A 22701-nucleotide genomic window follows, 5' to 3' on the forward strand; every position below is an offset into this window, starting at 1 on the left:
TCTGTGTCGGAAGAACTAGAGCACAGCTCTGGATTGAGGTTATCCTACCACCTTGAGGACCTCCCCCCCATCCAACCATTAACTAGAACACAAGAAACAACCGAGGCTTCAAGGCACCGAGTACCCCTTAGCGGCCCCACACTGGGCCCAGGTGTGGGCGCATGTGGCTCCTCTGCGGTGGCTCTCAGAGGCTCAAAGCACCCTGCGAGCTTCCTCCCGACCCGCTAGGCCCGCTCGTTGAGGCTGAGGCGGTCGGGTCAAGCCGGGATCCAGCACAGTCCAGCCGCCCTCACCCTCAGCCGCTCAGCCCACAGTGCGGAAGAATCCGGCCCGGGGCTCCTTGCTAACCGCTAATTCCTGCCTCCCCCACCCACCCACCCAGAGCTGCGGAAGCCACAGCCAGGGTGGGGGAAAGCCCAAGAGGTCTTGCTTGGCACGAAGCTCTCGGAGGGTGGGGGGGTCACTAAGCTCCCGAAGAAGTATTTCCGGACAGAACGCCCGAAGAGCACGGGACATAAGCAGACAGACGCAGCGCCCTGTGCCTCAAGACACCTGTTTATTGGGGACACAACTCTGCGACAGGGGTGACAGGAATTGTACCAAAAATAGCGACGTCTACAGGGGCCCCTGAAGGGGCTAGAAGGGTACAGTGCCCCCCACCCCCACCCATTGTACAAAAATAAACTCTGTCACCTATGGACCAGCGAAGACCGGCAGAGCGCCTCCTCCCCGGGGGCCAGGCCTGGGCAGCCCGGACCCCGTCCTCCGCTCCTCCCCCCGCCACTGCTAAGGCACTGTGACTCTCCCCTGGGCTGGGTGGGTGCCGCCCGCCCACCCTCCTACGCCCTCCACCCCTCACCTCTGCTCCGCGGGGGCGCGGCTGCGGGCCCCACGCTGCCCCCCGCTGGCTGCTCTACCCACTACCTCTAGGCCCCCCGCCCCCGCGGGGGAGCTCACTACGCTAACCGCCCCTAGGCGGGCTCCCTACCGCTCCTGGGCCCCCGGCAGCCCGGAGCCCTCCTCCCCCTCCTGCGGAGGACTGGGGGGGGTCTCTGCGGACTGTGCGGGGGCGTAGGGCGGGGACGCATCCGCCGGGGGCGGCCGGCGGCCCCGAGCCCGGCGGCTGTGGTGCACTTGCAGGTGCAAGGCCATGAGCTCCGGGGCTCCGGTGGCGAAGGGGCAGAAGAGGCACCGGTGGAGGGCGCCCCCCGGCCCGGCCTCGCCCCCCGGCCCCGCCCGCAGGGACAGGTCCAGGGGTTCGGCCTCACCGCCTCGCCCGTTGCGCAGGGTCCTCCCGGGACTGGCGGGCTTCCGACGGGACCCGGGCGCCGCCGCGCTCGGGGGAGGCCGGGGGTGCGCGGCGCCCTCTGCCCAGGCGGCCGGCTGCGGGGCGGGCTTGGCCCCTGACGGCTGTGCCGAGCCCCGCGGGGAAGGGGGCGGCGGCTCCGGGGGGGGGCCGGGCCCGGCCCCGCTGCGCTGCTCCCGGTGGTGGCGCTGCAGGTGGTACTTGAGCGAGCCGGACTGGGTGCCCGCGTAGTCGCAGTGCGGACACTTATAGGGGCGCTCGCCTGCGGGAAGGGGCGCCAGGGGTCACGCAGGGCGCCAGCAAGGCTCTGCGTTCTGCTGCCTGCGCGGGGCCCCTCTGGGCCAGAGGAGTCCGCGGCCCACCCCGTCCCCCCTCCGCCCCCCGCAGCCCGGAGGCTGCCCCCCTCACCTGTGTGCACTCGCAGGTGCACCTTAAGGTGATGCGCTGAGCGGAAAGACTTTCCACAGAAGGGGCAGTCCTTCCCCGTGGCTCCGCGGCCGCCTTCGGGCCGAGTCCCTCCAGCTAACAGCCCGTTCTCTTCTGCAACACACAGGTAAGGACACGTCAGGAAGGGCTTGGCCGCCCGCCCCCAGCCGCCCGCCCCTTGGGGATGGAGACAGCGGGGTGGAGGGAGCCTGGGGCGGGGTCTGGTGCTGTGCCCTCCAAAAGTGGCCTCCAGAGGTGGGTTTTTTTTTTTTTTTTCTTTTTTTTTAAAGAATTAAGAGGCAGGCCCTTTCTTACAAAGGAGGGGGCAGGAGCGGGGCGCGATGGGGCCTCCGCGGGCCCCTACGTACCCTGCGCCGCGGGCCTGGCCTGCGCCCCCGCGGCAGGTGCGGCGAGCCCGGGGCCCTCGGCGGGGCGCGTGTGCAGCGGAGCCAGCGGCCCCCCCGGCCTGCCGCGGGCCCAGGCCTCGTCCTCCGCCTCCACCACCTCCTCCTCGTCGTCCGGCTCCTCGGCGCGGGGTCGGCGAGCCCGGGCCGGGAGGGCGGCGGGCGCGGGGCGGAAGCCTGCGAAGCCGCGGCCGGCCCCGGGCTCCGCGCCGTCCCCGTTGGGCCGGGCCTCCCCCGCCCGCAGGCTCAGGTAGCCCAGCAGGCTGGGCGGCTCCCGGCGCTCGGGCGCGGGGGGCGCGGGGGGCGCGGGCGCCAGCAGCAGCGCGGGGCCGAGCGGCTCGTAGGCCAGCAGGCCGAGGTCGGGGGGCTGCGGGGCGCGCGCCGCCGCGGAGGCGGACCCCGCGGCGCGCAGCGGGCCCAGCTTGCTGGCGTGCACCTTCATGTGGTTCTTGAGGAACCAGGGCTCCTTGAAGCAGCGGCCGCACACGGGGCACGCGTGGTCGAAGGAGGCCTTGTGCTTGCGCATGTGGCCCTTGAGGAACCAGGACTGCGTGAAGCTCTGGCCGCACACTTGGCAGCGGAACTCCGGGGGCGCGGGGGGCTCCTCGGCGGCGGCGGCGGCGGGGGGGGCGTCGCGCTCGGGCTCAGGCTCGCATGCGGACGCGGACGCGGGGGTCGGCCTGGGCTCGGGCGGCGGCGGCGGCGGGGGCGCCGCGGGGGCGGCCGCCAGGGGGCGCTCGGGGGCGCCGTGGGCCGTCAGGCTGTGGTGCAGCAGCTCCTCCTCCTGGCTGGCGCCGAAACTGCACAGGCCGCACTTCCAGGGCCGATGCAGGATGTGCAGGTGGCGTTCGCGCTCCGCCGCGGTGCGAAACTTGCCTTTGCAGAAGGGACACCGGAAGGCGGACGACGCGGGGGCCTGGGGCCGCGCCGGGCCCTCGGCGGCGGCGGCGGCGGGAGGGGCGGGCTGCACGCCGCCCGCGCTCCGGGCCCTCCCCAGCCGGGCCTCGCGCAGCAGCGCGCGCTCCTCCAGCTCCAGCAGCAGGCGCGCGGCGGGGCTACGCGGGCGCTCAGGCTGGTGCGTGCGCAGGTGCGAGCGCAGGAGGGCGCGCTGCGCGGCGCGGTGCCCGCAGTGCGGGCACTGGAAGGCCTGGGCGCCCGGGTGCGCCCGCAGGTGCAGGGCCAGGATGGAGTTGAAGCGGAAGCGCTTCCCGCACACGGGGCACGGGAAGCGCCTTTCGCCCGCGCGACTCTCCGACCAGCCCACGGCCCCCATCCCTGGAGACCCGGCGCTCACGCCCGGCCCGTTGGAATAGCGCTGCAGATCCAGTTCGCCGTCGAAGGCCGGGGGCGAGGGCGCTAAGTGGCCGCCCGGGGCGCGGGGACGTGAGGCCTGCGGAGACAGATGCGAGGACAGGGGCTGCGGAAGGCAAGGGCGCGGGCGGCCGGCGGCCCCTGAGGGCCCCCGAGGGCCCGAATCCGGGGCACCGCGCGCCCTTCCCACTGCCCTCGGGGGTGGGGGCGGGGGGAGTGGGATGTGGATGCGAGTGGAGCTGTCGGGGCCACAGACAGAACTTCTGAGAGAGGGAGGGAGGGAAGGGGTACAGTTGTAAGTACTTGCAGGTTCAGGCCACAGCTGCTTCACTCACCTCCATGGACCCCCTTCACATTCTTTGGTTCTGGGGAGTGCAGGGAAGAGGAGGAAGAAAAGCTGCTAGTGAAGGCAACAGGTGCTGAAGAGCTAGAGAGACACAGATTTGGAGGTAAAGATGAGCCTTGGTTTTCAGCAGTGGAAAGAGGCACCTCCACCCCCACACTCCTAGCACCCCATACTCCTGCAGCCTATTCCTCTGTTCCCCTTCCTTGCACCAGCAGGAGGGGACTGCTGCCTTCAAAATGTGTGCTCCCTCGTTTGCCCAGGCCACAGGCTCCCTGATAACCCAGATGTCTTGCCCCAAATTATTCATTTTAAGCGCCTAGTCCAAAACCACCACTACCATCACCACCGTCGTCACCAACACCATCACCATCATCACCATCATCACCACCACCACCACCCCCTGGTGGTAGAAACCGTCACAGGATGCCCCTCTCTCTCATTCAAGTTAGGCTATGTAGCTTGATGAGCAAATGGGGGTGGGCCTGCCGTGCTCCCCAGTTATCCAAGTGAGACCAGTTGCTCTCAGACCCCTAACTGACCAGCCAGCCAAACATCCTCCCACACTCCACAGTCCTTCCTTCTGCCCTTATCCTGTCTTTCTGTCTTTTCCCCCTCGTCCTCCCTCCCTCCGCCTGGATTCCTGATCCATTCATTTCCATTCATTACAGAGACTCATTCATGCATGGGAGAGAAACACCTCCCAGCAGCAGAGTCTGGAGACAGACAGAGGGGGAGGGGCATGAAGGGGGAGAGCGCCAGAGGGAGAGGGAATGAAGAGAGAGTTGGGGGAGGAGTGGAAGTTAAGGGGCGCTGCTGGCCTGGGGAAGGGGTTAAAAACTGCAAATACCAGATAGGATTCATCCCCGTGTTTCAAACCTTGCAGCCTGCAGTTTGATGGGGCATCTCAGCCCCTTTGTCCAGGGCTGTTCCGAGGCAGGCTTTCCTCCTCTCTGCAGGGGAGAGGCTCCCTCACACAAGAGGAGGATTACACTGGCTCTGAGCTCAAGAGGCTGGAGTGAGGGACGGGGGGCGGGGCCGGGCCATCTGCACAGATAGGGGCTCAGCACACGCTCTGAGCAGGAAAGGGTTAAAATTCTCCAGGCTGAAATTCCCTGGGCCTGGGATGTGCAGAGCTCCAGTTCTGAGGAAGGAGAAGAGCACTGAGAGGATTGGGGGGGTGGGGGTGGGGGCTCTCCTGATTCTAAGCTGCAGAGGTAAGCATTAGGACTTAGAAGCAACCCCAGAATTAACATTCATGGAAAGAGGCCTGGGGAGGATGCAACAGAAGTCCGCCAGCCTACCTTCCTGCTTACACAAGGAATGGGATCTGGTCGAGCCTGGATGATTGTGGGCCTAACCTATTTTTTTTTTTTTTTTTTTTTTTTTGCCTGAGATATAAAGAATATTTGAGATATAAAGAACTTCCTTACAATAGGCATTGTGAAACTGAAATGGGTTACTCAGAAAGAAAAGGACTCAAGTATTACTTTGGTTAAGGATTTTTAACAGAAGAGAACTGGGCCAGGAGTCAGCCCGCTTATCAGCAAAGAGAAAAGGCTCTGGAGGTCCAAGGCTTCTTTAATTTTTCACATTTAATGAATGTGATAAGATTCCACGAAGGGCCAGGTACCTGTTACATGTGAAATCTGGGTTAAGGGAATTTTATTAACAGGAGGCTGATTGACAAAGTGTCCTCATTCAAGGGTCAGTAAACCACCTCCACCACCACGTTTAATATTTGTACGTCTGTAGCTCCGAATTAGGGCATCCACCGTCATCTTCTGGATCTTCCAAATAAACCCCTTCCCTGAGACCAAGAGCCCAGCTAAGCTCCGTGGGTAGTGTCATCAAAGGTGAATTAAAGAGTGGGACCAAGGAGTACGAGGCTATTGTGGGGCCAGTCTGACTATTAATAGCCCTGCAACCTTCAGTAAATCACTTGACCTCCAAGTTTACTCATCTGTAAAATAAGGAGGTTGGACTCATTTATATGGATGGTCCCTTCCCACTTGAAAATTTGTGGTTCTGAGTCACGGGACTCTTCTGGACCCCAGAGAGATGTTAAAAACCAATGGTCATCCCTTCAGTACCATGGAGAGTGCAGTGGGCTACCACAGGAGCCACTGTGGCCACCTCGGTACCATAGAAAGGGCGAGCAGGAGCTAGAGGGGCCTCATTTGCCATTTTAGTGCCACAGATAAAGCTCGGAGAAGAGCTAGAGGATTTTTAAGAATTCCTATCTGGGAACCATTGGTGGGGGCTGGTGGGGGAGAAACCAGTGGTACCAGAGGGATTATTTTGGCCTTTTGGATGTCACTGAAAATAGATAAATGTAATAGAAAAAATAGATGTAACTAGAAGAATTTTAATTAGCTCTAAGGAGTGTCCTGACAGTTACAGTTTGTACATCCTGGAATGAGTTACTGAGGCATCGTATTTGGGTCCATCACATTCTGTTGCTCTCCTGGGGATTCCCGGAACATCCTGGTGTACAGCCAATCTGGTATATTCAGAGGAAGCAGATGGTGGGGGAGGAGGGGGGGAGGCTGGGAATACTGCATGGTCATAGCTGACTAACCTATGGGCACATACTCTGATTCTGAGAAGATTCTAGGGCCCCTGAAACTGCCCGTAGGACAGCAAACAAAATACCTCATAGGAGGCTGGACTGCATATAGGGAGCAAGTAGAGTAGAAACAGGGCAAAGCTTCCTCTCTCTAAACAAAACAAAAACAAAAGACCTGCTTTGCACATAGCATTTGCCAGGATGAAAAAAAAAAAAGTGATATATAAGGAGGCCTAAATTGAAGCTGAATTCCCAAGCAGGGAGAGTTTCCCTGGAGGAGGGTAAGCCTCAAATCAACAAAACCCACTTAGACACCTTCCCAGGCCCAGTCAAGACCTCCTGAATCATCTCCACACCAAAGGAGGCCCCAGGCACCAGATCCCATGAGGGGTTTTGTTTGGTTTGGGTTTTTTTTTTTTTTTTTTTGGTTTTGTTTTGTTTTAATAGGAGAGAACACTGACAGGGTCCTAGGTCTAAGAACCGCCTTGGAACCCACGACATGCATGTCCTGCCTGCGGGCAATAATCACACCATTTTCTATAGTCAGGCCCTAAACACCATCCACGAGACTTGGCCAGACAGTAGCACTGACCTACTTTCCACCTCCACTGGGAATCAGGGGTTATGTGGCCCTTATTTGGGTTCTATAAGGATACCAGGCCGGGGTTAGGGATCGGCAATCTTTCCAAAGCAACAGGCCAATTATTTTCATGTGCTGGGAAAGCTGGTGGGGAAGGGGATGTGGACCATCAAACCTTACAGCATTAGGGAGGGCTGGGAGGCTTGGTAAGAAGACTCGGAAACAAGGACACGTACAGAGAAGCATCCGCTGAGTGCGGGACCTCAAAAGATTGTCCCTCCAACCAGGGATTCAAAAGTTTTTAGGGGCAGAGTGTAAGAGGCAGGGATTCAGGACTTCTGAGGCATACTTGTGACTAAACCTCTGTCACTGGTCATTCCTAATACTTGATGTTCTTCCCTCCATTGAGAGCCCCACACCTCTGAGGTCCGCTACCAATTATTATGAACAGTGCACAAGGGGAGGCAAGAAAGAAAGGGGCTTCTTAGGTGGTCTGGAGTCAAGGCCACTTTTATCACAACCACATGCCAGTAGCTCCCTGTTAGGGTCTCCTCTCCACGGCCCTCTGAACCTCCCTGCTCGGGGAGGAACCCTGAATTGACCCCACGTCACAGCATGCCCATCTTTTACACCGAGTTCTTGGTTAAAGCCTCCTTCCCTTCAACCTCACTTTTCTGATTTGGGTGCATGGCACCTCAGTCATGGACTCCAAACATACAGCAAGGGAAGGAGAGGAAGGTACACCTGCTGCCCTACTGCCCCCTGCCCCCACCATAGTGAAGCTTATTCCCCAAGCATGTCCCAACTTGACCTCTCTTCTGAAAGTTCCAGAGGACCCTGATTTGGGGGGAGGCGGCGAGGGGGCCGGCCCTAAGTCCCCTTAGCTGGAGCTGACCCTAGAAAGGTCAGAGTCTTAGCACCCATATGAGCCTCAGTCCTCAGATTAGGGGCTAGTGGGGGTGGGGGGGGCGAGGGGGGGTGGGCAGGGCAGGAGAGCCTCTGGGAAAAACCTCCTTCCCAGAAGCAGGCTGGCAAGTAGGGCAGGACCTGTGATCCCGCACAGGGGATTGTTCCAGCAGCACCCCAGTGCCCTCCCGGGGAGGAGAAGCCAGGAGGAGGATGGGGGGGCAGCGGTGGGAGGCTGGGAGGCCAGGGCTCGCTACCCCGGCCGGGAGAACAAAAGCGGAGTTGCAGCCGCCTCCGCCGCTGCCGCCGGCCGAGCTCTTTGTGACACTTTGTTTGGGACGCGGAGAGGGAAGCACCCCCCAGCCTCGCCCCTCCCCCACCCCGCTCCGGTAGAGTTCGGGTCCCTGCCCCCTCGCCCCGCAGCCCTACCTAAGCCGGGGGGCGCTGCTCCGCTCCGGCTCCCGGCGCGGCCGCCCCGCACCCCCAGGCCCCCCGCGCCCTGCCCTCGCGCCCCTACAAAGCCGCCCGCGCCCCCCCGCCCGCCGCCCCGGCCCCGCCGCCCCGGCCCCCGCCCGCCCCCGCCCCCGCCCCCGGGGCCCCCCAGCGCCCCCGCGCCCGCGGCCGCCGCCCCCACCCCGCCCCCCCGGGAGCTCTGGGCGAAGTTTGCTCGGGGCCGCGCCGGCGCCCCTCCCCCGCCCCCGCCCCCTGCACCTGCTCCGAGCCGGGCGCGCGGGCGGCCCCCCCTCCGCGGGGGGGCGGGGGTGGGGGCGGGGGCGGCGGGGGGGGCCGGCGCGGGGGGAGCGGCTACTCACGGGCCCCGGGCGGGCGGCGGCGGGCGGCGGCGGCGGCGGCGGCGGCGGCGGCGGGCGGCGGGCCGGCGGCGCGGGCGTCAGCGTTACGTGGGGCCGGGGGAGATGCGCCGGGCCCCGGCCCCCCCGCCCCCGGCCCGGCCCCCGCCCCCTCCCCGGTCCCCCGCCCCCGGCCCTGGCCCGCATTGTGTGCGGCGGGAGGCGGCCCGGCCATTAGCATGCGGGGGGCGGCGCGGCGGGGCCGGGGCCGCGCGGGAGCGGGCGCGGGCGCGGGCGCGGGCGGGCGCGGGGCGCGGGGACCCCGGGAGGCGCGCGGGGCGGGCGCGGGGCGGGGGCCGGGGCGCCGCGGCGGGGCGGGGGTGCGACGCACGCTCGGCTCCCCGGGAGGCCGGCGGGGATGCCCAAAGGTCACGCCGTCCTTCCCGGGCCCCCGCGCCGCCCGCCGCCCGCCCCCCGCCCCCGCCCCCCGCCCGGACATACCAGGGACGGAGCTGGCTGGGCCGCGCCTTCTGCCCCGACATGCACGGACTCGGGAAGTTCTTCCTGGGGCTTTATCTCGCAGCCTCTCCCTTACAATTTCTGTCTCTCTTTTTGGGGAGGAGGAGGAGGGGCGATGATAAAGATAGTTAATGTCGGCCGTACAAGAAACATTATTAAAGTTACTCCCTGGTCCTTTCTGTTCTTGATAAACAGATCCGGCTCCTTCCTCTCCAGTTCTCCTCTCCATTCCCTAAGTCGCCCTGATGGCTCTTCAATACGACAAATATTTACTGATTGCTTCCTGCTTAGGCACCAGGCACCGTGCTTAGCACCGAGGGGGACGAGCAGAGACGAGGGGCTGGGGGCGCCCGGCCCTGGGCACAGTGCAACCCTGACGGGGCTCCGAATTCCCAGGCGGCGAGCTCAGACCCGATCCATACTGACGGAATGCCCGTTCACACATTTAGTCGGAGAGGATCCTCACAATAACACCCTGGAGGATAAGGCCTGCACTTCCAGGTACGGAAAATGAAGCCAAAGGGTCTCGCCACTGGCCTAGCAGCTCAGGGACCCGCAGAGCAAGCCCGGCATTTCACATGGTCGGGCCACTGCCACCAAAGGAAATTAATGCACATGCGGATTGAGCTGGGAGTAGACTCAGAACTTCTCGGAATCCCTTTAAGTGTGATTCCCACTCCCCAGGAAAAAGGAAGGGACGCAGTGCTCCAGGGAGTGTTGGCCCAGCACCACTTGCTTCCCAGGACCCTGACTGTCAGGACTAACCCCCAGGCGTCTTCTGGCCCCGTCTTCTTCTACCAACAGTAATAATAATAATGTTAATAGCCACTAACAAGTATTGGGCACTTAAGTGGTAGGTGCCAGGCTGAGCTAGTTCACTGCATTTTCTCTTTTAATACGCAAAGCAACTAACTCCTTGAGTGTTGTATAGGCATCCGTATTGTTAACTTCCCTTGATAGATAAGGAGACGGAGAGATTAGGTAACTTGCCCAAGGTCATCCGAGGAGATCTGGGATTTGAACACAGGTCTGGTTTTGCTCCAGATCCCAGGCTCGACTCCTTTCCTATTTTTGATCCATGGAGCATATATTCGGGCGCAGCTCAGCTTCTGAATAAGCCTCTGGTATACGGGCATCAGGCATATCTGTGTGAGCTCATCGCATCACTGATGGCTGTTAAGTGCCCACCGCGAGTCAACAAGCCCACACAGTCATGTTGTTAGCCCCCTTTTTATTACTCAGTCTGAACAAACCGAGGTGCAAACAGGTAGAATAATGTACCCAAAGTCACACAGCTGGGAAAGCAACAAAGCTGAGATTCTAGACCAGGTGGGCCTGACTGCAAGGCAACTTCTAGCTCTCAAAAATAGTCATTGCTGCGGTAGTGTCCTGCCCAGGACTGACCATTTGGGGACTATTTTCTAAACGTATCTAGCTGCAAATGAACACTGTAACACTAAAAACAAAAACAAAAACAAAAACCGCCCCGCTATGAACAGGGATCCCCATCTACTAAGTTAGCATCCAGTCCAGAGTAAATCCTTCAAGAAAGGAAGAAGAGAGGGGGAAACTGTCCAGAAAGTGAGAGACAGGAAGCCAGGGGAATTAAACCTTGCCTGGTCTTGAGACAACACTGCAAGTAGTAATGACAAGGGACCAATCCAGACCGTAATATGGGATTTCCCTGGGGAACAGCAGGTAATTTGAGGAGGAAGCAAAAAAGGAGAACAACTAGATGGAAATAGGGGAAAACTGGGGCCCGTGGTGGTAGTGTCCATGGGGATGGGGTGAGCCGTCAGAAGACCCACAGATGGGCAGAAGCAGGACAGAGCAAGGCAGAGCTGCGTGCTTTGTGGAACGACCCAAGGCTGGTGCCTGCCCATGGCCGCTCCCTGGAACCTTAGGCCCTCGTGGGGACCTTTGCCCCACCCCACCCAGCCTTGACAGCCTGTCTCTGCCAGGACAAGTTTGTGGTCTGCTCTGAGCTACCGGACCCTGCCAGGAGCTCCAGGCCCTGTTGGGTCCCATCCCTTTGGAGTAGCATCTTCAGACCAGGTAGGTCTGAGGCCCTGAGCCTCAACTCCCCGGATTTTGGAAGCGGGCAAAGGGACAGCTGAAAGAGATGTTGCCGCACGTCCTATCTGCTGATAGGCGCCACGATGCATTTCTCCCAGCCTAGGAAGCACTGAACTCCAGTGGGCAAGGGAGCCATGGAGGAGAGAGCTGCTCGGCGGGAGCAGGAGAGCTCCAGTCTTCGTCTGGAAAAGCTACAGCACTGGGCACGGCACAGGCAAAATGGGCACCTCTTGGCGCTGGCGGTGAGGCCAGGCTGCCCCGCCTCAGGCTTTAGAATGTCCAACTGTAGCCCCAATTCAGTTGTATCCATGTTTAGGGAGCACCCACCGCATGCCTGAAGCTGTGCTAGTGTCTGAGTGGGAGGAGGGTGGAGAAAACGTAGAATAATGAAGCAAGACCCTTAGTCTCCAATTAGATCCCATCATGTGGGGAAAACACATAGTTAAGTAACTAGGACACGAGGCACAAACACTAAAGAATACCCCATTCCTTCACTTGCCCTTGGTTGACTGCGTTCCGCCCACCTGCATTCCTCCCGCTTGCGGATCCCTGGATGCCCTTCACATGCCCCGCGTGTGGCCTCCAGGTGAGCCAGCTGTGGCTGGCAGTGGCTGTGGTGCCACTTGCTGTCTCCGTGGCCTGCCTGAACTCTGCTTGTCACATGGCCACCGCACTGCCACTCGGGCCTGGGGCACTGGTAAGAGCCATGGCAAGGGAGGGTGGAAGGAGGGTCCTGGAGGCCCCTCCTCCCTGAAGCCAGAGCTCAACACTTGCCTTCCCCACCATTCAGGGTCTCCTCACTGGGATTGCTACCCTTGAGCTGCGCCGAGCACCTCGCCTCTGGAAGGTGAGAGGGCACAGGATGCGGCACTGTTCTCCCAACACACCACACACACACACACACACACACACACACGCACACCACTCAGGCCGGGAAGTGACTGAATGTTAACAAACCCTGAGCTCTCTGCCCCTGACCCGCCTAACAGACTGAGGAGGTAACGCAAGAAAGTTAGAGGCCCGATGGCCCCGTTTAGAGATGGAAGAAGAGGAGTCGAGTTTTGTGTTGGGGCTCAGCTGCAGGTGGGGCTTGGGGCTCCCAGGAGTCTCCTAGGCCGGGCAGGGCTGAGCTGGCTCACTGGCAGGTGCAGACCATGATGATACTCAACATCTTCAGTCTGATCTTGGGCTTCATCGTGGTGGTGGTCGAGGTGATGAAGACAGCCTTGGGGCCTGCCCCAGCTGCCCTGTCCCAGGTACAGGTGAGTGAAGGAGAAGGTGGGAGGAGGAGGTGAAGAGGGAATGGGGCAGGGGCAAACAGGTGCTGGCTTCCCTGTAGTATCCTCAACCTGTCTACCTGCAGCTGGCGGGCTTGCTGGTGCTGGAGCTCAGTACTGAGGCCTTCACCCTAGGGGGAGTGCTGGTCTCCGCATACTCGCTCTTCCTGCTGAATCAGAGGAAGCCAGGATGCTGCAGGAGCCAGAGTCTGCACTACCGGGAGCTGCAGGAGGTACTGAGGGCAGGGAGGAAAGTACAGAGCAGTTAGCTAGCAAATGATTATTTTATTTATTTTTTACTGGCTATCATGGTCAGTGGCGCTGAAGGAAGAATAATGGGGCTAGTGGGGGGTAGAAAGGGGGAAGGGGTCACAGCCTGCAACGGATTGGTTTTCTGGCTTTAGGCGTTTCCTCCGTAGTGGTGGGGAAGAGGGAACTGGGTATCTAAATGGGTGGGACTAGAAAGGCGGGAGACCATTAGGGAGCTGCCTAAGTATTGGAAGGACTGTGGGAACAAGGAAAAAGAAATGGAAGAAAAAGAGGAAGTTGTTTCTCTGGGATCCCTCCTTTCTCACCCCTACAGTTTGCTCCCCTCCCAACCGTCTGGTTTGTAGGATCTCCCTGAGTTGGAGGAAGTTGCCGGTCCGGAGGACGGTCCCATGGTGGCTGGCACAACAAACGCAACAAGCGGGTGAGCTGGCCGGGAGGCCGGCGGTCGGGCTCGGCTGCCCCGCGGGAGCCCAGCGTCCTCCGACCCTCCTGCCCCGACTGCACACCGACTGCACTCCGCGGGGCCGGCTGGGGTCCCCTGGACCCGCCTGAAGTCCAGGCAGAGCCTTCAGGTTCCGTGCGCCTAGGCCCCGCTCTTGCCGTCCCCGCCAGGGATGCCGCACCCGGGGCAGGGTCTCCGCAGGGTGTCCTCCGGCGTCCCCCCACTGCCCCGAAAGGCTCCCCGCCTGCAGGGCGTCCTTCACACAGGCTGCACCCCTGTGCCCCCTTCCACCCCTGCCCGCCCCGCCCATCGCCTCCCCTCGCAGCCTCGCGCCCGCCTCATCCCCCCCCCCCTCTTCTGTCCGCCTCTCGCTATCCCACCCACCGCAAGCCCGGGGAAATCGAGTCCCTGGGTGCTTTAGTTTGCCCCCTTCGATCCGGTTCCTCGCTCCTCTCGCGAAGACTACAAGTCCCAGGATGCCCCTCGCCGCCCCGGGGCCTGCCGGGAAATAAAGAGCCTCCCCTCCGGGAAGGGGGCGCTATGTGTCCGCGGCGCGACGCGAGGCGCTCCGGTCGGGGTCTAGCCGAGTCTCCGCGGACGCGACCACTGGCCCCGCGTGCGGGGGAAGCCCGGCGGGGTGTCGTGCGCGGGGGCGCCGCCGCCCTCCCTCCGGCCGCCTGGGGCCCGCGGGCTGGGGACGGGCCCTCCGCGGAGCCGGGTTCCCCCCGCGCACGGAGCCCGGATGCGACGTCCTGAGACTCGGAGCGCGCGCGAGAAAGGGCTCGGGGCTGATGAGTCAGGAGCCCGGGGCCCGCCCTCCCTGCGTCCCTCCCTCCGCGGCGCCCGCGGGCCGGGCGGGCACGGGCGCCCCGAGCTGCGGCTTCCCCGCCTCTCGCGAGCCCGCGCCGCCGCCGCCCTTCCTCTCCGCGGCGGGAGGTGCACTGCGCAGGCGCGGCCTCGCGCGGCCCCGCGACCTTTGACCCCGGCCGCCGTCGGGTCCGGAAGCGCAGCCCCCGCAGCGTGGAACCTTTGCACGTGTGCAAAGCCGGCGCTCGACGGGGGCCGCGGCTGGAGCCCTGAGAGAACTCACCCCGGAGGCGAGCGCCCCGCACGCATTATCGTTCCCACGTGAGGAGGCTGCCGTCCCCAGAGCGCGGCGCCTGCAGCGCTGAGGCGAGAGCGCGGCCTGGCTGCCCGGCCCCGGCATTGTGGGGCGCCCGCAGCGGCGCGGCCGGGACACCTGGGAGAGGGCCCGCGCCCCGTGACAAGGTCGCGCGAGCACCAGTGGGTGGAGACAGCCCGGGATTAGGCTCTTGAGTGGAGAGAGCCGGAAGCGGGCCACCCCCTTCCCTCCTCCCGGGCCGGGCACCGCGGAGCCCCCGTGCGCGGGGCACGGGAGTCGGAAGACGGTGGCGGAGGAGGAACGGGGTGATGAGCCCGCCCGGCGGCCTGTCTCGCAGACACGCGCGGCAGCTCATGGCGGGCTCCTCAGAGGCCCGGGCTGCGTCCTAGCGCTGGCAGCAGGTCAGTGCCCCGCAGAGGACTCGGTCGGTCACGTTAGTCCAGGCCGTGCTTTTGTAGCAGGCCCCAAACCTTTTTTAGTTTTTTTGTTTTGTTTTTTTTTTCCCCTAAGCAAGCTCTGTGGCCAGCGTGGGGCTCGAACACACACGTCGGGGATTCCAAGTCGCACGCCGGGGCCCCCGACAACGCCCACGTCACGCGTCCCACTGCGCGTCCGCAGGAGCCCGGCCGGGCGCTCTGCTACCTGAGGCGCCTGCGGCCTGGAGCCCCCACCCACGCGCGTGCGTGAGGTGAGCCTGCGTGGTTCCCGCGCTCAAACACTTCTGCCTCCTCAGGACGCCCCCGGTTGTCGGTTGTCGGCCAGGGCGCGACCTCCAGCCACACCCAACCGCGAGGCAGCCGGTTCAAATGCCTGGGAGAAGGGGAGCAAAATCATTTCCTTAAAAAAAAAAAAATGTTAATCGTTCCTGGTGATTCTTGAACAGCTCAGCCCTTGGACCTCTCCTCTGCTCCCGCCCATACCTACCTCTTCGGTTCTGTTCCCTAAACGACAAAATGGAATTCCCACTAGAAACGTTGCCATGAAATAATAATGATAATAATAATAAGACTGGGAGTTAGGAAATTTGAGATTCTGGTTTTGTTGTGTGGGTTTGCGCAAGTCGACCTCTCTGAAGTGCTCCTCGCGTGCTTGGAGATTATAATCGTAGTATTTATCCTCTACCTTCCCGGAGCATCGGGGCTAACATAGAATCACACACGGGAAAATGGTTCCAAAGGATAAGGCAACTTCGGAGGTTGAAAATAAATTGCCGATAGGGATGAGGAGTAGTGAAAATGAGTGAGACAGATTGCGGATGATGTAACAGGAATTGGTGGGAACTGTGGCGAACTAGAGCGCACACAGTCTGCTTCAAGATTTTACACCCCCTCGGCTCCACCCAATTACTGCCACGTGGGCCTGTGGGCCTGGTGTTGGCATAGTTCCAGTTTTCCTAGAAAAGCCAGAAATTCTGACTAGTTATTTCTGTTTAAAAGATTATATTAAAAAAAAAAATGATTTACCGAGAGACAAAGAGCATGAGCCCAGGGAGTGCGGGGGATGGTCAGAGGGAGAGGGGGAAGCAGACTCCTCACTGAGCAGGAAGCCCGATGCGGCTTGGGCCCAGGAACCCGAGATCATGATCTGAGCTGAAGTCAGACACCTAATGGACTGAGCCAGCCAGGCACCCCAGAAATTCTGACTTTTTAAATGTGAACTCTTCTGATTTTAAAATGTTGAGAATGAATTTTTCTTAAACTGAGGGCCAGGGTCAGCCTGTTGTCCTTCAATTGTAGGCTCTTCCTTATTCAAGCTGATGATAGGAATTCTTATGTTTTGGGTGTACAATGCTTTTTGGAGGCCTCTCCCGAAATTCAAGTCTTGGAGAGGTTTAATGTTACCTTCTTAACCTTTTTTTTTATTTTTTTTTTAAAGATATCATTTATTTATTCATGAGATACACAGAGAGAGAGAAAGAGGCAGAGACCCAGAGAAGCAGGCTGCATGCAGGAAGCCTGAAGTGGGACCTGATCCCAGGACTCCAGGATCACGCCCTGGGCTGAAGGCAGGTGCTAAACCACTGAGCCACCCAGGGATCCCCTTAACCTTTTTTTAAATCAGTATCTGTCTATGGCATTGATCCTCGGGGAGAGGGCATTTTGCCCACTAGGGGTTACTTGGCAATGTCTAGAGATACTTCCGGTTGTAAGGAGTGGGTGTTGGGAGTGAGGGGTGGTGGGGCTAGGGTTTATAATGCAAAGAGCATTAGGTGATTCAACAAGTCAGAAGACCAGAGATTTAAGGCCCAGCGCTTGCTACCAGTGCCCACACCCTGGGCACCGTCCTCTCGCAGCCGAGAGACGTTATCTGAGGTCCTGTGATCCCCATTGTCCCCCCACCTACTGCCTCTGCCCGAAGTCCCTGGCAGCTCCAGGGAAGCCTTCTGCCCTGGGCAGTGCTTCCCAGCCAGCACCCTGCTGACCCTTCATCAGCTCGGCAGCCTCGGTGGAAGTCACTCCCGTTTCACTTGAATTACCACCCTATCAGAATGCCACAGAAAGAAGCGGCTGGGACAAGGTTCCTGCGGCCTCGGCTTTCCAAGGCCTCCACCCCTGCCCGTGCCTTGCCTGGAGAAATACCCGATTCAGGTGTGACTTCACATGCAGCTGGGTTCGCTGGTAGCTGGGAAATCGCCTTGGTGGTGAATTTTGCCCTCCTTTCTTTGCAGCGCAGGCCTTTATTCTGGCCTTGGATACGAGCTTACAGACCCCGGCCAGGGGTCTCCCATGAAAGACCTGCTCTTGCACAGGGCTGGGGGCGGGCCTGGGCTGTGTCCTCTGCTGCCACCTCGTGGCCCCCGGGCTGCCCAGGTCGCGGTCTCGCCCAGGCGTCCCCACAGGGTCCCCGCGAACAGTCTTCGTGGCCTGGGCCCTCCGCGAGGCCTCCCCTGCAGGGGGTCCCCCAGGGCGTCACCCTGGGACCCTGGAGAGCCTGCAGCTGCTGGGCAGAAGCCCTGGAGGCAGTGACCCCGGCTGCCAGCGATATCAGAGCTCACCTTGCCCGCCTGGCCTGGGTGTGCCCTCCCCCGGGGCTGGGGCACCCTACTCTTGGGGAAAAGAGGCTACCTTGGTGGCCTTCTGGATTTCTTTTTCTCACCAGGCCCATCTTGTGTTGCTCTGAGTCCACGGCCTTCACCTTGGCTTGCCCAGCCCATGCTTCCTCAACATGGTATTTGTCTTTTGGTTTTGTTTCTTTGTAAGGATTTTATTCATTTATTTGAGAGAGAGAGAGCTCAAACGTCGGGTAGGGGCAGAGGGAGAGGCAGACTCCGCGCTGAGCAGGGAGCCCGAACCTGGGCTCCATCCCAGGCCCCCGAGATCATGACCTGAGCCCAGGTCCGATGCTTAAGGGCTTGAGCCACTCAGGCGCCCTCAAGTTCAGGATTCGATTGATAGCTTGAGCAGGACTGTAGCAGTGTGGTCGCAGGGAGGCAATGTTTCCTATAAACATGACAGGGTCTGCGCACTGTACTGATCAGAGGTCCCTCCCCAGGGTCCAGGGACTCTGGACTACTGGTGACCGAGTAGGGACTCCACAAGAGGGAAAAGCAGAAAGCATTTTTAGTTGGTGCTAATTTTTTATTCATTATAATACTGTGTTAAAACCTTCCAGTTGGGACACCTAGGTGGCTCAGTGGTTGGACATCACTTTTTTAAAGAGATTTTATTTATTTTTTCATGAGAGACATAGAGGGACAGAGACACAGGCAGAGGGAGAGGCACACTCCATGCAGGGAGCCCGATGCGGGACTTGATCCGGGGTCTCCAGGATCATACCTTGGGCCGGAGGCAGATGCGCAACCCCTGAGCCACCCGGGCATCCCATAAACTCTTTAAAAAAAAAAAAAAAAAAAAAAAACACCTTCTGGTTGCCAAAGCAAATTTGTAAAACTGTCCCTCGGTTGTTGTCTCCTCCCATATATTTTCCATATGCTCACCTTTTATAGAAAGCCCTCATTATACCACAACCCCATTAATAGGGGTAAATGTGTAAAAATTCGGGGTGGGGGGCTTCTGTGGGGGCTCCTGGGGTGGGGGCCTCTTTCAGCAGGAGTCATGATCTCCAGGTCCTGGGATCAAGCCCAAGTGGGGCTCCCTGCTCAGCAGAGAGTCGGCTTCTCTCCCCCTCCCCTTGCTCATGCTCTCCCTTTCTCTCTCAAATAAATAAATAATATCTTTTTTAAAAATTTCAAGGGGAAGAATCTCCTTGCATAATTTCCTAGGGCCTCAGGCTGCGGATAGCGTCCTACTGAGCCTGTGTGTAGTGCTTCTCTTTAAAAGTGAGATGCTACTTACTTAATGGGAGTTGTCTTCTGTTTCTTTTGTTTTTCCTTCTTTGTATATATTTTTTCCACCTTATTTATATTTTAGATTAATTCTACTTATCATCTGAATCTTTATTTTTATCAGAAACTTTTCCTATGTTCTGTCCAAAGTAATGAGTTGTCTTTGTTGATTCTTGGGTGTTTTTCCTTGCCTTTATAAAGTTTTCTTGTTTTATTTATTTTTTTAAAAGACTTTACTTATTTATTCCTGAGAGACACACAGAGAGAGGCACAGACACAGGCAGAGGGAGAAGCAGGCTCCATGCAGGGAGCCCAGTGTGGGACTCAATCCCGGATCTTCCAGGATCATGCCCTGGGCCGAAGGCAGTGCTAAACCGCTGAGCCACCCAGGCTGCCCAGTTTTTTCTTGTTTTAAATGTTTTCACCCAAATCCAAGTCCCCAAGATAATTTAATTTGTTTTGCTTCTCTATAATTATTTGTACCCTTTATGTATGAAGAAAATGCTAGAGACTCACACTTAAGCTTTAGATAAAGCTAGAGGACTCAAAGTCATGGCCTAGGAGAAACAGGATTGATGTCTTTATAAATCTCAAAGATAGGGCAGCCCCGGTGGTGCAGCGGTTTAGCACCGCCTGCAGCCCAGGGCGTGCTCCTGGAGACCCTGGATCGAGTCCCACATCAGGCTCTCTATATGATGCCTGCTTCTCCCTCTGCCTGTGTCTCTGCCTGTTTCTCTGTCTCTATGAATAAATAAATAAAATCTTTAAAATATTGGGATCCTTGGGTGGCACAGCGGTTTGGCGCCTGCCTTTGGCCCAGGGCACGATCCTGGAGACCTGGGATCGAATCCCAAGTCGGGCTCCCGGTGCATGGAGCCTGCTTCTCCCTCTGCCTGTGTCTCTGCCTCTCTCTCTCTCTCTCTCTCTCTCTCTCTCTCTCTCTCTGTGTGACTATCATAAATAAAAAAATAAAATAAAATAAAATATATATAAATCTCAAAGATAATTATGATGAAGCTGAGAAGCAAAGCTGGGTCCAGTGGTTACTTGTTACAGAGAGGCCAATTTTAGATCAAAAAAGAGAAAAACCTGAAAACTTTTCAAAAGAATGAGCTGCTTTGAACTTGGCTCTCAACCTCTGGATATGTTAGAGGTGTTCTGTGCTATATACTCTCACTGATAGGTCGTTGAAGCAACTATTTAAACATCGACTGAATGTTCAGAACAGATGACTTTTAATTTCTCTTCCAACAATAGGATTTGGCTTATCAGCACGGGTGTTTTAATTGACATCCATACTCTCATCAGAATGACTGGCTCTGGGCATAATTGTAAAGTAAGGTGTCAAGTATTCGTCTAGTCCCTAGAACAGAGTTTATCAACCATGGTCCTACCGACTTTTGGGCCAGATAACTCTTTGTTGTGAAAGGCTGTCCCTGGGAACGCAGAATGCTTCCCAGCAGCCCTGACCTCTAACCACTAGATACCAATAGCACTCCTCCCACAAGTCATGACCATCAAAAATGTTTCAGGCTTTGCCAAATGTCCCCTCCTGCTTAAAAACCACTCCCTCAGAGAGATACGATATGAGGGATTTCAAGAACTTAAGTCTAACTTCCCCAACATTCTTATACTGAAAAGGAGGAGACCTACAAAGATCAACAAGAACCATATCACACATCCCAAGCCTGAAATCCTACCCCCGTCGTCTGCCTCTTATTCCCCTTTCTGAATTTTTTGTTCCTTTATTAAATTTTCTCTCTCTTTTTTCACCCAAATTTTCTATCTTAACCAGTACTTCTACTTGGCCACACAAGCTGAAAGCTAAGCTCGATGCCCTCATTTCCTGTAGCCAAATGCTCATTTTCTAGAGATTCTCCTGCTCCTGAATCAGTTCTGTCCACCACCACTGCCCCACGTCAGGCCCTCACTGCCCTTCACCCAGACCACGGGAAGAGCCTCCTTACAGGTTTCTGTGCCTCCGCGCTTGCTCTTCTCAGATAAGTCTTGCTTGTAGCCACATGAATGTGACCACATGGCTTCCCTGCTGAAAAGCCCTTCAGTCACCCCGGTCATCTACAAGATCAGGTCCAGGTTTTTTAAAACGGCTCAATGCCTCCAGTGGCCTGGCCTTTGCCTGCCTTTCCAGGGCCATCTCCCACATCCTCTCCCTTCATTCTTCAATGAGAGCAATCTGAGAAGATGCCATTGGGTGCAGCCTAAACATTAAAAAAAAAAAAAAAAAGTCCTGATAAATGTATATGATAGACCCTTCCACCCCATCTTTGCACTTCACGCTCTCCCTCTTTATTGTCTTTCTAATTAGCCCAAGGATGATGATGTGATGATAATGATGACAACAAGGAGGACAACGATGACAGCATTGGCTCAGTGATAGGCAGCGTCGGGGCGGAGGGGGGTCACTGCTGTTTGTGGCATCCACTACTGAAAAATCAAAACAAAACACTAGTAGGAAAAAAAAAAAAAACACTAGTAGGGGAGCACCTGCCTAGCTCAGTTGGAAAAGTGTGCAACTCTTGATCCCAGGGTTGATTTCAAACCCCATGGTGGGTGTTTAGATTGCTTAAATAAATTAAAAAAAAAAAAAAAAAAAAAACACTAGTAGGAAGTGAAAGCCATATCATGAAAAAATAACTAAGTCAAAACGTCTTGCTTTAGCACATATATTTCTTTCTTCTGTGCATTATTTAAGCTGTTGTTTCTATTCTCAGCTCTACACCAGCGCTTCACAACTGCTACTGATCCTTCGGGACTCAGCTGAATCCTAACCTACTTTGGGAAGCTTCCCTGACCTCTCCCACCACCACCCAGACTATAATTCTTCAATGCTCCCTTAACGCACTATACACATTGTTCTAGACTTCCAACATTTTATTGTGAAGGGGATCAGGATGGGCCACCCCAAAATATGCCACATCAGCATAAGGATTGTTTTGAGCTAAAGGCAAATAAGCAGAAAACTCAGAACTCTCTGCCTTCCCCCATCTGCCTAAAAGTAGGACAAAAAGCTCTGTTCGGGAAGATATTCCTCCTCCAGCAAGACAAGGAAAAACAGCCATTCTCGTGGCAGCCAGCCAGCACCCTGATGGGTCCTGCACAAACAAACCTTACTGAGATAACCGTTCTCTTCCAACAATTTTCCTCATATATTTCCTTTACTACAACTTACATGCCCTAGAAACCCAAACTCCTTTCTCCTTGATCTTGTCACTTCTCCATAATTTCTCACTCTTTATTAGAATGGCATATGATGCCCTGAATCTAATCTCCTCTTTGGGTCTCTGTTTCTTCTCTATGAAGGCTCTCTGTGCACATAAAAATTAAAATATTAACATCAAAATTTGTATGCCTTTTCTCTCCTGTTAATTTGACTCCTGTCAACTTAATTTGCAAGCTTCAGCTACTAAGCCTACGAAGACAGAGAAAAGTTTTATTTTTCTTTCCCTACAAGTGAAATGATCATTTATGTGTCCACCTTTGAAGCAAGAACTATGTTTTACAATTCTTCACAGCCCCAGACTTAGCCAAGTGAATGACGTAGAGGAGACATTCAATGTTTACCGAACAAATGAGTAAATAGACTGAGTCAGAAGGAACCTTAAACCATTCCACTCAACATACAGACTCCTGTGCGGTATTCTGACTTCTTCAGTCGCTAAAACATTAACAATGAGCGTGCCACTGGAGGAAATCATTCAAATGTGGCAGCTGGTGCCACAGCGAATTCATGATCTCAAACTGGAACGAGATCTGGAGGCTGCACCATAATGCGGCTACTGGCAGCTCTCAGCTTCCACAGCTGCTACTTCCAGTTTTTCACCTTGTTCGGTAACCGTAGTTACTGCAAAGTGCATCTGGAAGAATAAACAAATGATGAAAGGGGGAGGAAGAAAGGAGGGAGGAGATAGGGCTTCTAATAGAAAGAATAATAAGGTGAGACCTGGTCTATCAGCTATTAATGTATATTATAAAGATAAAAAATTAAAACAGTGTGGTGTTGGCACCAGAATAGACAGAATGGAACAAAATAGAATAAAAAATAGAACTCAGGGAGG

At 57.2% G+C, this 22701-nt stretch overlaps 2 protein-coding genes across 10 annotated transcripts; one reads left to right on the forward strand and one right to left on the reverse strand.

The window, feature by feature from the left end:
• Positions 1-537: 537 nt before the first annotated feature.
• On the reverse strand, positions 538-14456 carry ZNF219 (zinc finger protein 219). Of its 5 annotated transcripts, none has more exons than XM_035699443.2 (5): positions 14308-14456; positions 3783-3874; positions 2101-3526; positions 1715-1846; positions 538-1568 (listed from the first exon to the last, which is right to left on the reverse strand). In XM_035699443.2, exons 2-5 carry the CDS (start codon positions 3786-3788, stop codon positions 985-987), a joined length of 2148 nt encoding a protein of 715 aa, XP_035555336.1. In that variant the 5' UTR covers positions 3789-3874; positions 14308-14456; the 3' UTR covers positions 538-984. The 5 variants fall into 5 exon arrangements, with proteins under 5 accessions (XP_035555336.1, XP_025294743.1, XP_025294742.1 ...); XM_025438958.3 differs by lacking the exon at positions 14308-14456 and adding an exon at positions 9135-9275; XM_025438957.3 differs by lacking the exon at positions 14308-14456 and adding an exon at positions 8658-8753.
• TMEM253 (transmembrane protein 253) lies at positions 11342-21986 on the forward strand. Of its 5 annotated transcripts, none has more exons than XR_007402332.1 (10): positions 11342-11470; positions 11815-11925; positions 12019-12075; positions 12374-12490; positions 12592-12738; positions 13120-13196; positions 14851-15028; positions 16216-16928; positions 17440-17508; positions 21358-21986. XR_007402332.1 is itself a non-coding variant. In XM_035699446.2 (8 exons), exons 1-7 carry the CDS (start codon positions 11363-11365, stop codon positions 14984-14986), a joined length of 753 nt encoding a protein of 250 aa, XP_035555339.1. In that variant the 5' UTR covers positions 11342-11362; the 3' UTR covers positions 14987-15028; positions 21358-21986. The 5 variants fall into 5 exon arrangements, 2 of the variants coding, with proteins under 2 accessions (XP_035555339.1, XP_035555337.1); XR_007402333.1 differs by having other exon boundaries at positions 12380-12490; XR_007402331.1 differs by lacking the exon at positions 17440-17508.
• The last annotated feature ends 715 nt before the right edge of the window (positions 21987-22701 follow it).

Source organism: Canis lupus, chromosome 15 (assembly GCF_003254725.2).
Source record: "Canis lupus dingo isolate Sandy chromosome 15, ASM325472v2, whole genome shotgun sequence".
NCBI classification, from domain to species: Eukaryota; Metazoa; Chordata; class Mammalia; order Carnivora; family Canidae; genus Canis; species Canis lupus.

What these genes read in the sequence shown, in the direction of transcription:
- ZNF219 (XM_035699443.2), bottom strand. An exon ending in GGCCAGGCCCGCGGCGCAGG is followed by an intron (nt 1,847 to 2,100) that starts GTACGTAGGGGC and finishes TGTGTGTTGCAG; the next exon opens with AAGAGAACGGGCTGTTAGCT. An exon ending in GCACCTGCGAGTGCACACAG is followed by an intron (nt 1,569 to 1,714) that starts GTGAGGGGGGCA and finishes CCCTTCCCGCAG; the next exon opens with GCGAGCGCCCCTATAAGTGT.
- TMEM253 (XM_035699446.2), top strand. Translation starts at nt 11,363, where the DNA reads ATGGAGGAGAGAGCTGCTCGGCGGGAGCAGGAGAGCTCCAGTCTTCGT. An exon ending in CACTCGGGCCTGGGGCACTG is followed by an intron (nt 11,926 to 12,018) that starts GTAAGAGCCATG and finishes CCCACCATTCAG; the next exon opens with GGTCTCCTCACTGGGATTGC. An exon ending in GAGCACCTCGCCTCTGGAAG is followed by an intron (nt 12,076 to 12,373) that starts GTGAGAGGGCAC and finishes GCTCACTGGCAG; the next exon opens with GTGCAGACCATGATGATACT.